Source organism: Ambystoma mexicanum, chromosome 3q (assembly GCF_040938575.1).
Source record: "Ambystoma mexicanum isolate Mex_15411 chromosome 3q, UKY_AmexF1_1, whole genome shotgun sequence".
NCBI classification, from domain to species: Eukaryota; Metazoa; Chordata; class Amphibia; order Caudata; family Ambystomatidae; genus Ambystoma; species Ambystoma mexicanum.
In genome coordinates, this window is record NC_090926.1 from 1,172,114,897 (window position 1) to 1,172,128,191 (window position 13,295).

General features: G+C 39.6%; 1 protein-coding gene across 1 annotated transcript in view; it reads right to left on the bottom strand.

Moving 5' to 3' along the window:
• The window catches only part of ATP13A1 (ATPase 13A1), a 547,512-nt gene that overhangs the window by 141,647 nt on the left and 392,570 nt on the right, over positions 1-13,295 (bottom strand). The window contains exon 20 of the mRNA XM_069604021.1: positions 9,820-10,001. Within this exon, the coding sequence (XP_069460122.1) occupies positions 9,820-10,001 (182 nt within the window). The remainder of the gene's footprint in view (positions 1-9,819; positions 10,002-13,295) is intronic.

Sequence of the window (13,295 nt, forward strand, 5' to 3'; positions counted from 1 at the left end):
ACAAGTCTTACAACTCCCGCAATGTACCCCAGGGCCATGGCTGTGATATGAACTGGGGCTAGTCTCGCTCAGTGCCTTATACCATTGGCGCTTGTGTGCTTTATTCAGGAAATGTTTGATCTCTACCAATCTGAATGTTGTTCTGAAGATACCTGTCAACATATGCATTTTCTTCAGAGCACGTATTTGTACAAACATGGACTAGAAGCATCTTTCGCATATTAGCTGCTGCAGATCTTTCCGTAGAAATTCTTATTATGGATCCTGACAGAGCCAAACGCAACATCTATCTGACAGGCTGGATCGAGACAAGAAGATTGTGCTTGAACTGTAAACATTTTGTAAACAATCGATTTGGTGAAACATCATTTCGAGTGATGGAACCCTATCTGTGTAAGTCACCTTCACCATTCATCAGATCTTCTATACTGCGTCCGAACTTATGGCCGACCAGAGACCTAATGGCTGAACGCAAGAGCATAATGTCGGTGGAAAACAAATGTCGGTTTTGTGACAACAGGGCTTGTAAAGAAACACTCAAACATAATTATCTACTGCTCAGTCCTGGTACCGGTTAGCCAGAAGCTTTTTTGTAAACATTTTGCATATATTGGATACCTGCCTCCAGACAATAGGTGGGCTATGATCTTGTCCACCCCTTCCATCAGCTTTCGAATTGCCATTGTTCATTTTTTGACATCACTTGATTTACAGCAGCTTAATGATTTGCAAATGTTACACCTTTGAATGGTCGGTTTGACTTAGAAAGATGAGGTGTGATGTGGTCTTATACTTATGGAATACACGTTTAGACATAAATGCAGCTATCATGGTTAACATTTTTTGATAGTACTTGTTTCAAACAAGTCTAATGATAACAAAATGATACACTCTTCAACGAACACTATTTGTATAATTGCATTGGATAATCTGAGGTGTTGCAACCAGGGAACACGGTTCTTGCATTAGACCAAGTATCCCAACATTGATGCAAGAATCAGAGTGTCATTTGTGTCGAATCAGTTCAAACTTCTAATGTATTATGAAACCAATAATCATGACTAGTAGTAAGGTGGCAAGGTAAAATCCTTGATATTTAAAAGCAATTGATGTGTTAATTGAATACTACCTCAAAGATGTAGTGTTGCATTATAATATAATATAAAATGTGTTGATATTAATGTTCTATTTTAAATATTGTATCTTGAAAATGTATTGAAAAGTTGATTCATTTTAGCTAAATCAAGAAAAAAAAAGTTAAAAAAAAAAAAGAAAACACGTTTCAAAGTTACTTACTTGCAAAAGAAGTTGGTTGGTAACTAACCCTGAGAGTGAAAACCTACAAACGTTACTACTTACCTTGTTCTGTCATTCTGAAAAGTATATAGAAGGTTGTTTTACTTACCTTAGAAATGTTATGCTATTTTGCAAAGTATATGTAACATCTTTCTTTCCTTAGAAACTGTTTTCGCCATTCAAATAGAAAGTAGATGTAAGGTTATATCACTCACCTGTAATTTGGTTGTGCCTCTTCCCAAAAGTAATGCGGTTTGTTTCACTTCACTAGTCCTGTTAGGATAAATGTATGTGTGTCCCCCATACTGGGTCTTGCGTCCCCTGACTCTTAGCTTGTCCAGAATAAGTCTTCATTAGGTTTTACCTACCTAGAATAACTTTTGAGTCATTCATACAGTGTAACACTGGGTTTTGCTTTCCCTGGTCTGTTTTAGACAGACACAAAAACAGTCTTATACCTGCCTTTAAGTTGCTGATAGCTCCTGTAAAATGTGTATAGGTGAAGCCTGCGAGGTGTAAAGGGCATGCTGTTATCTGCTGGAGCTGATAGTTTGACGTGAGCGGGCCGAGCATTGGATTGGTCACGTGACATCGGTCACGTGATACTGGAGACACACCCCCCGGAAGCTGCGCATAAAAACACCACAGCGAGACCCTTGCGGCGTGAAGCCCGCGAGGTGTAAAGGGCGCGCTGTTATCTGCTGTACGGCTGGGAAGGTACTACACATCTGGCTGGTGCCTGGTGCCGTACTGGAAACTCAACGTCTGTTCCACGGCGAATGCTGCAGAGATATTGTCTCTGTGATAGAAAGGAGTGAAATACTAAATAACTTGAGACTTACCATCGCTAGTGGACCCGACCCGCTCCATTCGCGTAAACCTATCAGCTGGAGCTGATAGCAGTTTCACGTGAGCGGGCCGAGCATTGGATTGGTCACGTGATACTGGAGACACACCCCCCGGAAGCTGCGCATAAAAACACCACAGCGAGACCCTTGCGGCGTGAAGCCCGCAAGGTGTAAAGGGCGCGCCGTTATCCGCTGTTAACGGCTGTGATCGGCAGAAACTACTGGTAAGTGTACCTAATTAACTAAAAAAAGACGAAAAGTAGACCACTGTGTAATACGTGGACTTACATTTTAGCATAATGGAACTGACAAAGCCTCGAACCAGATTACAAGAGAAATTAGAGGAGTCCGTAGCAACGGCCTATAAAATCAGTCTTTGCACTAATCTGATTGAGAAAGATAGGTCACCTACTATACTCGAAAATGCGAGGAATGACACATACAAAACTAATGAGAGCCCCACAAGAAAACAAGGTATAAAAGACAAAACAGGTGAAAAACTAACTGAGGCATCAATGATTCAACATAATAACAAAGCAGAAAAAGATCCCTACACTAAAATAAGTACAACATCGAAGACAAAGGAGAGACCTGTCCCTATGACTCCAGAAATCCACTTGGATAATCCACCATCGGTTGTGGTTACTCCAGCCGCCATGATCCAGGAACTAACCAAAACACCAAGGGAAAAATCACAAAAAATAAAATCTGGAAAAACTGTCTGCACTGCATCACTGCAGGATGGAGCAAGGATGGCAAAACAACAATGGCAAGCAACATACTATCCTACGGACTCCATTAGCGATGATTACACCAAATCTCTACCTATCCGATTAGCACGGCTGTCGCTAGATATTACGGAAATAGATGCAATAATGGATTCCCAAGAAAAATAACCATAAGGGTTTAATAGAGCTCATACACCAGCTCAATCTAAACAAATCAATACATCTACCCCGATTACATCTAAAGGAAATCAGATGCCGATAAAAACAAATCTAGAAATACCGCGTAATCGTACACAAAATCAAAGAACAGAGGATTATAATTCCCAATCCATGAGTATGAAAGAGGAATTACCAAAGGATATGTACAAATCTCCGGATAGAATACCTACAACAATGTTAGATCTACAGAACACCCTGGTAGCTGTACTTTCTAATGCAATGATTCCATTCCTAAAAATCCAGGAATATATGGTCGATGCAACAAAAGACCAAGCAGCTCTTCTTGCAATGATTATGACCAAACTCAATTCGAAGCCTTTACAAATACCATACAAGAAAGATTAGCACATATGGCACGAACAGATCGCATTGATAAACAAATCTTGATGGAAACTGATAGACGACAAAGCAAAAAAAACCAACACAAATTCCAGCACAATCACTTTCGCTAGATAAAGAAACCCAAACTGAAGGAAAAATGGATGATAACAAGATAGACCAAAAACAATATGAAATGCAAAACTTTGCAACAGAGCTACGTAACATTACAATCCCAATATTTCCGGGAAATAAAGAACCACCAATATGTACACCCTTTGATATCTTTGACTTGGCCAAACTTGGAACAGTAGATCAAGCTGTAACAACCAAATCCCTACATAAACAAGCAATTAAAAAAAACACAAACAGGTTCTCGTGCCTTTTTGCGTAAAATGCACACAGTTCAAAAATCGTTACAGGTAAGACCGAACCAACCAAACAACGAGAAAACACTAAAGATAAGGGGCAACAGGAACAGAACAAAAACTTGCTAACAAACAAGACTTCGATAACATTATCTCAAAAACCCAATTATATACAGCTTGATCCATTGGACGAGTTATTAGAAGAAATTAATCAAGACTCAATGAATAAGCAAAAAATGATTCCAATAATCTGAGAGATACAGATAATCGAAGACTCGACAGAAAATAATCCACCAACTATCAATCCACAAGACGAGGAACTAATAATCATAGATGAATGTCACGATTCAACCTGGGAGAGTCCAACCGATTCAACCATGGAGAGCTCAAGTATCACACAAAGATCAAATGAAGAAGCAAATAACCTTTCACTCACTTACTCAGTGGTATCGAACGAGGAAATTTGGCCAGATTCACCTGAGCAAGATAAAACAAAAAGAAAAGAAAGACTAGTCTCTTGTGGAAGTCCACCGATTATGAGACCAAAATTTGATAACCCACTAACTACTACGTATGCTCATCGAATATCGCCATTTCAAATGACATCTACAGTATCACCAGTGATACTTAACAGGTGCAATATTCTTCGATTATTCAAAGCTATACCCCAACTGAAGTCAATCGGAACTGATGACCTAGAACTAATCATTTTTCCAAACAAAGACCACATGGAAGAAGTCGATATTGATTTCTACTCGGAAGAGATTATGCAACTTGTACTTGCAATGAACCATCAACTGAGAAAAATAGGATTTAACACAGAAGACATCTTTGTAACATGAAGTATGGCTGAAAAGAAATCCAAGAATTTAGCACGCTTTGATCAATACAAAAAAGAAAGAAAACTGGAGCAAACAAACAAAGATAAAATTGGGAAAGAACCTTCTAGCAATCTAGCACTAAGATCTGAAACCAGAAGAATAAACCAATGTCAAGAAACAAGGAAAACATACTTATAACAACCAAAAGAAAGTGAAGGTCAGCTAAACAAAATATCCCTAACATCATGGAATATGAGAGGTCATAAACATCTCCTAGAAGATTCTCCACTAATTATTGCAGACTCAGAAATTATATGCCTACAAGAAACATGGCTGACAGACGAGGTCCTATGTGAAGGATACATAATTTGGATGAATCCTGCTATCACCTCGACCATAGGTAGGCCTGCCTCAGGAATGATGATCTTAATGAAAAACATCCCTGCATGGTCTATAGTAGCCAGAAAAAAAGTCCACTCTTGGGCTCAATACATCACCATTAATTTGAATACGGAGAATGACAACAACCTAACAGAGCAAGGAATTCGGGTGTATATCAATCTTTAATATATACTGGAATCCGACAGCAAACTAATTGATTCAATTTGCGATGAAATTGACCGCATTACCATGTCCAATTGCAACAATGAATTCATCATTGTAGGAGACTTCAATATACATCTCTTTAACAAAGGAGGGGAAAAATATAATCTACAAGAAATGACAAGTCGTGCAAGAAAATGGATGAAGGAAATGAAAATTCCTAACATCATTCTATGCGAACAACCAACAAACGACTGCACCACACATGGCAAGCGATCATCACCAAATATCTATTACTTGGACAGTAAAGGGGAAAGAAGCTGATTGTATTTACTTACCAGTACTCGAAGTTACAAATGGACTGAATAAACTGAGAATTCAACAACACCAAGTATCAGCAATACTCACCTCTATGGGAAATGTGGTGATGAACGATGAAGCAAAACTGAATTATGGATGGATATTAGAAAAATATAAAACTGTCAACTCAAAGTCCAAATATACAGCACACCATATACACAAACATCAATATAACAGCGAAATTAAACAAAACAAAACAACAATACCAGAAAAGATTGCGACAAATTGGAAAAAAGAAGGAATCAGATTATAAAAACCAAATCAGAAAAGAAAAACAAAAATACTCCAATTTTCTAAAAGCAAACAAAGCAATGATGAAACAAAAAGACGCAGAAGCAATCCTTACTGTTCTGAAAACAAAAAATACTAGATATCTATGGTCTCTGATGAACAATGAAGCAAAACAACAAACATTGATCCAAGAAGTAGAGGCCAACATATGGGTCAAGCACTATACAGAATTGTATAAAAACAAAGAACAGAACTTGAGCAAAGATACCGGAAAAGACATGTCACTGTGGAACCTTAATTGGGACGAAGAAAGTATAATAAACACCATAAAGGCTCTAAACTCATCTGGAGCCCCAGGCCCAGACGGTCTCTCTAATTCAATGCTCAAGGAAGCTCCGGAAATATGGGCCAGAATCTTGATTCATCTATTCCAAACTATTGAAAAGACCAAAGAGATTCCTCTTACATGGACAACTGTCATCTTGATTCCGATATTCAAAGCAGGTGATAGAAAAAACACAGGTAACTATAGACCAATAGACCTTTTAGACCCTCTGAACGATTTTCACAGGTTATCTCAAAAAAAAACTCAATATAATTGGGCAGCGAATAATGGGAAACAAACTAAAAGACAAACCGGCTTTGTAACTAAGATTGGAACCAATGTAAATCTTCTGTTACTGAACATCTTAAAAACAGAAGCATTCACCAGTAAGCAACAAATCTATGCTCTGTTCATAGACCTAAAGATGGCATTTGACTCCGTAAATAGAAAAACTATGGAACAAACTAAAGGCATGGGGTTGTCCTTTGCATATTTTAAATCCAATAAAAAAAAACTGTATGCAAATACATTGGTGCGAGTGTGACTAACAGCGAACGGGACAGTTACAGAATCCATCCCCACTTGGAATGGGCTGAAGCAAGGTTGCCCTTTAGCAGCATGCCTATATAACTTGTATACCAACGACTTTGAAGAACAAATACTAAACAACAAAGCAAACCCACCCAAAATCAACAGTGAAATAACATTAATATATGCTGACATCATCATTCTGGACAAAACTATGAAAGGAATACAACAAACACTGAACAAAGCACAAGAATATACGATAAAGAATGAATTACAAATCAATTCTTGCAAAACAAAAGTGATGAAACTGTCAACACAGAAAATAAAAACTCAACAAGACAGGAAACTAATCGCAGAAGGGCAAGAAATAAAGCCAACAAAGACGATTAAATACCTGGGTGTCTTGATTAACCCTTCGAAGAATGAAAGAATGGCACAAATATATTGAAGAGAAAGCCAGATCCTTGGCGAGACGAGGCCGAATCTTCCATTTGAAATATGGAGCCTATTCAGCCAAAGCAACCATCTTGCTATACAAACAAAAGGTAACATCGATATGAACTTATGCGAGTGAAACCCTAGTCAACCAGCAAATAATCAGATGGGCCTATTTGGAAGGAATATATTGGAGGAAAACATTAGCCCTACCGAAATCATTTCCCATAGAAAGAATCAGATTTGAATTGGGTCTTCAATCCTTGCAATCCATAGTGCTATGGAAACAGATGGATTTATACAGAAAAATCATATCAGAGGATAAGATTCCTTCATTAGAAATACTAAAAGAAAAAGAACAAGCCATGCAAGTCTCAGCTTTTACAAAATGGACTGCGGATATAAAAACGAAAATGCAGATAGAAGAAATCACAGAAGAAACGCTGATCAATCGACCGCAGCATGCGAAACGAAAACTAAACAATAATGACTGGATTAAAACGATAGATCTCCAAAAAACCTTTAAACGCCATCTTAAAGGTGGAAATGAAGTAAGAGCACTTAATATGATACCTGAATACCTAAATCAATTTCCAAACACTAAGATCCGTGTTCTATTTCTGAGGTTGCGACTAAACATTTTACCAACTAGAGACTACCTAGCAATGATTAATGAACCACCTAATATATCTACTGCATGTAGATTTTGTGGAAACCAGGATGAAAGAGAAACCTTATATCACCCGATTATGATTTGCCCAGCATTGAAAGAGAAAAGAGAATTGTATAGAGACTTTTTCAAGATCTCCAAGAAAACAATGACAACCGAAGAGAGATGGGCACACCTACTACAAGGAAACGACAAATGGCTCATCATTACAGTAATGAAATTTTGGATAGACATTACAAAGGAAACTTAAATACAAGAAAGAAAAAAGAGAAACTGTTTTTTATAAGTATAATTGCATTTTATGAAATTGAATGAGAATTATAAATGAAAAGTTTGTAAACCAAACAAAACATTTTAAATAAAAAATAGAAAAGAAAAAAAAGTATAGGTTTTACTTACCTTGAACATAACGGTGTTATCCTAAAATAAGCTAGAGTTATTGCTTCCCTTAGCCTGTGAACTGAAAAGCAACTGTAATTGAATATTACACCGCAAGATCCGACTCCCCTAGAATAACTTATCCTGTATCAGAGTTATAGGTTTAAACTGTTCCTAGAATCTATGTTTCACTACATCAGAAACGTATATTGCCCAGTTAATATTACTATGTGATTTCTTACTGAGCGTCACTGTACAACTGACAGGGTCTACTACCCTGGTATTACTGAAAGTAATCAAATTTATCTGGGCCTACTTGTATTTAAATACACCATTTATTTTTACGCTACGTAGTGTTAGTGTTTCTTTGGACCATTTGTATTACAATTTCATTGTACTGATTCTGCAGCCCTCTCGCCCTACTAAGATAAGCCTGGCTGCTCTGTCTACGCTGCCATGAACTCAGCTGGTACAGCCTTATACCAAGATTGGAGTCTTGCACTGTCTCGGTTGAACGGTCTTACGAAGCCCTTAGTTGGATGTCAGAAAAACTGTCCCAACAACCAGCCAATTAGCATTCATGGCACATTCAGACATTGGGGGGTGGCTGTCGTTTTAGGAAAGTGAGCCTCCCAGTTGGAACTGGTCCCAGGCAGGTATGCCAGAAGACAAGGACCAGCAGAGTTCCAGGATCCTACCCCGCTTCCTGTCCTCCCAGACACTCTGGAGCCTTGTTGGACTTCTCAAAGGAGTCCTAACAAAGGCAAAAGTCAAACTATGACCTCCCCCACCCAGCACAGCACAGCAGCAAAGGCCCAAGAAAGTACAAGCACACCAAGAAATGGCGAAAAGAAAACATTCACCATTTTGGATAAATGGTGACCCTTCAGTGCATTACTGTAGCTGTGAGCACAGCCTGCAAGTATAAAAAAAAAAGTATAAAAAAAAACAAAACCCATCGTTGGTAGAACACGTCCACTGCAACCAGTCATTCAGGCATGCTGGTCACAAACAGAAATGTTACAGGAGCAGTGAGAAAGGATATTGTGAAGCTCCGCAGCACTCAAAATAAGGTGGTGTGTGCTGATCTAACAATATAAAATTTAGAACAGATACCAAGTATCCCTATACCCTTGGGAATATGTGTTCCTACAAGAAGAATGAAAGAAAATAAAAGGGAAGACCAAGGGGCTCACCAGCAACACTGCAAAGAAAGTGCTGTGTGGTGCAAAAGTATATTACACCTGCCAATAAAAGTTGGAGGAAAGCATGACTCCAAGAAGTATGGAGGGACACAAAAATGACTCCCAGAGTAAAAGGGGTGAATGGGGGAAAAGGTTCTCACTCATCCAGGAACACAGACAAAAGAAATAATAAAAAGAAATAAAAAATAAAAAGAAATAAAAAATAAAAAGAAATAAAAAATAAAAGTCCAGCAAAAAGTGCTGGGGGGGGGGGTCACACAGGTGAAGTATACTTGGCATAAGAATGGAAAATCTACCAAACGACAAAAATAGTAATCTATGGAGCAGTTTGCAGTCTGCGGTGGTCTACTAAAATGTTGTAAGAAGCACCCAATGCATTACAATTCCATGTTGACAATAAGAACGATCAGTGTGGCAAATTACAAATGGAACTAACAAATGTTTTCCATCTGGGACTTATGTACAAACTATGAATTGAGGAATTGTTTTTTTTTCCCTGTTTTAGGCTTTGTTCTACATTAACCATGATGAATAAAATGCACTTACTCTTTGGACAGCAAGCTGTTCCTCTTTTTGAGACATTGTCCTATGTTTGGCCCCTCGAGAGGTAGGTTTCAGTGAATTACTTCCAAATGAGGATGTACTTGGCTTTCCATCAATTACAGCTTCTTGCAATTTCTTTTTCCTCTCTGGCATTCTCTCGGGAGCATTAGCAAGCAGAGCCACCCCTGAAAGACCAAAACGTGAACTGCAGGAAAAGAAATTTGAGACCTAAACTTGTTCTGCGTAAATGCACATTTCACAAATCATTCATGTGCGGCATATGCAGCATCATTTTAAATTCAGACATTACAAGTCTTAATGAATTCTCTAACTTTTCTAGGATCTATGAAACAAAAGAACAAATTACTTACACCTGGTAATGGTCTTAACGATGGATTGTTCTGGCAGCTGGTCTCGAAAATATTTTCAGCATCCAGTGAGCACCTCAGGGTTCTGTGCCAAATACATCCAGACCCCTCAACACCATGCTAGAAAAAGTCCCCAGAAGCGATTTTAATTTTCCTGTCTTCTAAAAAGTCTTTCCCACATTCTGGGACTGGTTCCATTTACTATTCCAAATTCCAGTCCCAGAGTGAAAAATAGGCTTAACTATGACTACCTCTCTTTCTTGTGGAATTGACTGGGAGGGCGATAAGAAACCTGTGAGAGGAGAATGTGTAGGAGAGAACATTTCCTGTGGTCATTTTTTAAATTTTTTATATATTGCATCCTCCCACACTTTCCTTATTTTAGATATTTGTCTCAAAGCAGTATGTAACTGGGAGGAGGGGGAGAAAGGCGAGGAACTTCACCTACACCAGAAAACTAGAAGATGGGGCTCCTGAACTGGGCATTCTGACTTACTGATGAATTGTAACAATAGTGCTTGCCAAACGTATGCAAAGAAAACCAGGTTGCCACCTGGCGAAAGGAGCACCTCTTTGTAGAGCCGAAGGGGCTGCAAGGCCCCTAACCGAGTAAGCCCAGAGAGATTCTGGCCTCTTTTCCTGTGAGGTGATAACATTCTATTATACAACATATGATCCATCTTGACAATGGATGTTTGGAAAACTACTTTGCTCATTCTAGCTCCCACAAAAGAGACAGTTGGTTGTCTTTTTAAATTGTCCTAGCGATCTAGAAGCTTAAAGGTCTTGTTGAGATCAAGACAATGAAACCTTTCCTCTAATTTGAAAACATGAGGAGGCATGTAGAATACAGGAAAATTAATCTTTTACGATCGGAGAAAACCAGACACCACCTAAGGAAGCAAATTCTGTTTCACCCTCAGTGTCACTTCAAATTTTTCCTTGTATATCTATTATGATGGCTTGCAAGAGAGCCTGCGGCAGACTCACGCACCGAGCTGAGGAGATGGCGAACGGAAAAAACAACCCTTAACATGCCATTAGGTATGTTAAAATTGCATTCAGATTCCATGTAGAAACTATAAGTTAGCGATGCAAAAACTTGCAAGTCAAGAATTGCAGGCCTGTAGGGATCGAGAAAAAAAGGAGAAATTACTTACTGACAATGTTCTTTCTATGGATTCTTCCCCTGCAGATTCCTCATCAGATATCCCTTTCAGCGTCAGCTTCTCAGAAAACTTTGACAGGGGGCATAGTGCAACTAGACTCAGCGTGGATCCATCTCGATTTGATGCGGAGGTCATCGACTCCAGACGGGACGTCGGTAGTCGTACATATGTCACTATGATCCAGTAACTCAGTTCCTCAACCTTTTCCGCCAGCCCTCCGAGCTAAGTTAATGCAGAGGAAGAATGTGTAATCGGCTGAAAGCAGCCACAACTCTCATAAAAACAAATGTAACATGAGCTTTTTTCATTTTTTTTTTAATTTAGGAAGCAGAATAGAACATACACATAACAGGCCTAGGAGCCCAATAAGAGATATCTGATCTTCTCTTTTCAGTCATCAAGGAAAGCAAGCACTTTCATAGAGGGTTTGGGAAGGTGATGAGGACTCAGCGGGAGAAGAATCCATAGAAATAACATTGCCAGTAAGTAAATCCTCCTCAATGGATTGCTTTCTCCCGCAGATTTCTCACCAGATAGACCAGTATATAGTCTGGTGGCGGAATGAAAGTCGCTATAATAGAAGCTCTGTAGCACCGCTCTTCGAAAACTAGCATCATTGCAATGCGACAAACAGTAGCGTTTGGTGAAGGTATGCAAAGATGACCATGTCGCCGCCTGGCAGATTTCTCTAACTGGCACACCCCTCTGAAGTTCTGAAAAAGCAGCCATACCCATAGTGGAGTGAGCCCCGATGCCCGGCATAAGCTCCTTTCCTGCATGTTAACACTCTGCTATACAGCGTGCAATCAACCTACATATGATGTGTTTAACAGCCAGAGCTTTGCTCGACAAGGAAAATGCCACAAACAGCTAGTCAACCCTCCTGAACTCTGCTGTTTTTGCAACATAGAAACTAAAAGCACTCTTAGGGCCCAACCTGTGCAACCTGGAAGGATAGGGAGGAGGGTAGAACACAGGTACGTCTATGCTCTGGGAGATGTGAAACTCTGAAACAAACTTGGGCAAGAAACGCGGCCACACCTTCATGATCCCTTCTCCGTAAAGAAGCAGAGAAGAACAAGTTACTTTCTAACCTGGTAACGTTCTTTCGATGGGATGGTCCGACGACATATTCCATATCTTTGAATTTCCAGCTTGCAGGCCCTCGGAAAATTCTTTCAGTATAGGGCGCTGGTCATCGATGTCCCTCGGAGACCTCCGTATCGGCATTGACGTCATCATAGGTATAAATAGTTGCGCGCAGTGTCCGTTGCTCAGTTCCGTTTTGAAGTGCAATGTTTGTCCAGTATGAGATGGTTAGTACCCTTGAGGGAGCATAGGCTTCAGCTTCAAGGGAAGTTTTACTGCGGGGAAGGATAAGAAATACGTGGGAGGAACATCCAGTCGAAAGAAGGTTACAGTTGGTAAGTAACTTGTTCTTCGAATGGATTGTGTCGTCCCACGTATTCCTCATCTTTGATAGACTCCCGAAGCAGTAATATGTACAGGAGGCGGGAGTAAAATTTAGTATGGTTTAAGAGTGCACAGAGTGCAATACAGCTTTCCAAATTTAGTTTCTTGGCTAGTGGAGGAGTCAAGACTATAGAATTTGGTAACAGTAACATGTGGCAGCTGCACAGATGTCTTATATAGGAACTCCCCTCTGGAGAACCGACGCAGCTGCGATGCCCCTGGGTGAATTAGCCCTTCGGTGTTGAGTGGGATATTTCCCAGCCAATTTATAGCATTCTAGGATAGTTAAAATTATCCATCTTGAGATGGTTTGTTTAGTGATGGCTAGGCATAGGTCATGTCCTGCATACCCCACAAACAACTTGGCTGCTAGCCTAAGTCTTGCAAGTCTGCTGATGTAGAAACGCAAAGCATGCTTTGGATCAAGTCTGTGCAGTCTTTCCTCCTCTTTCCCAGGATGGGCCCGTGG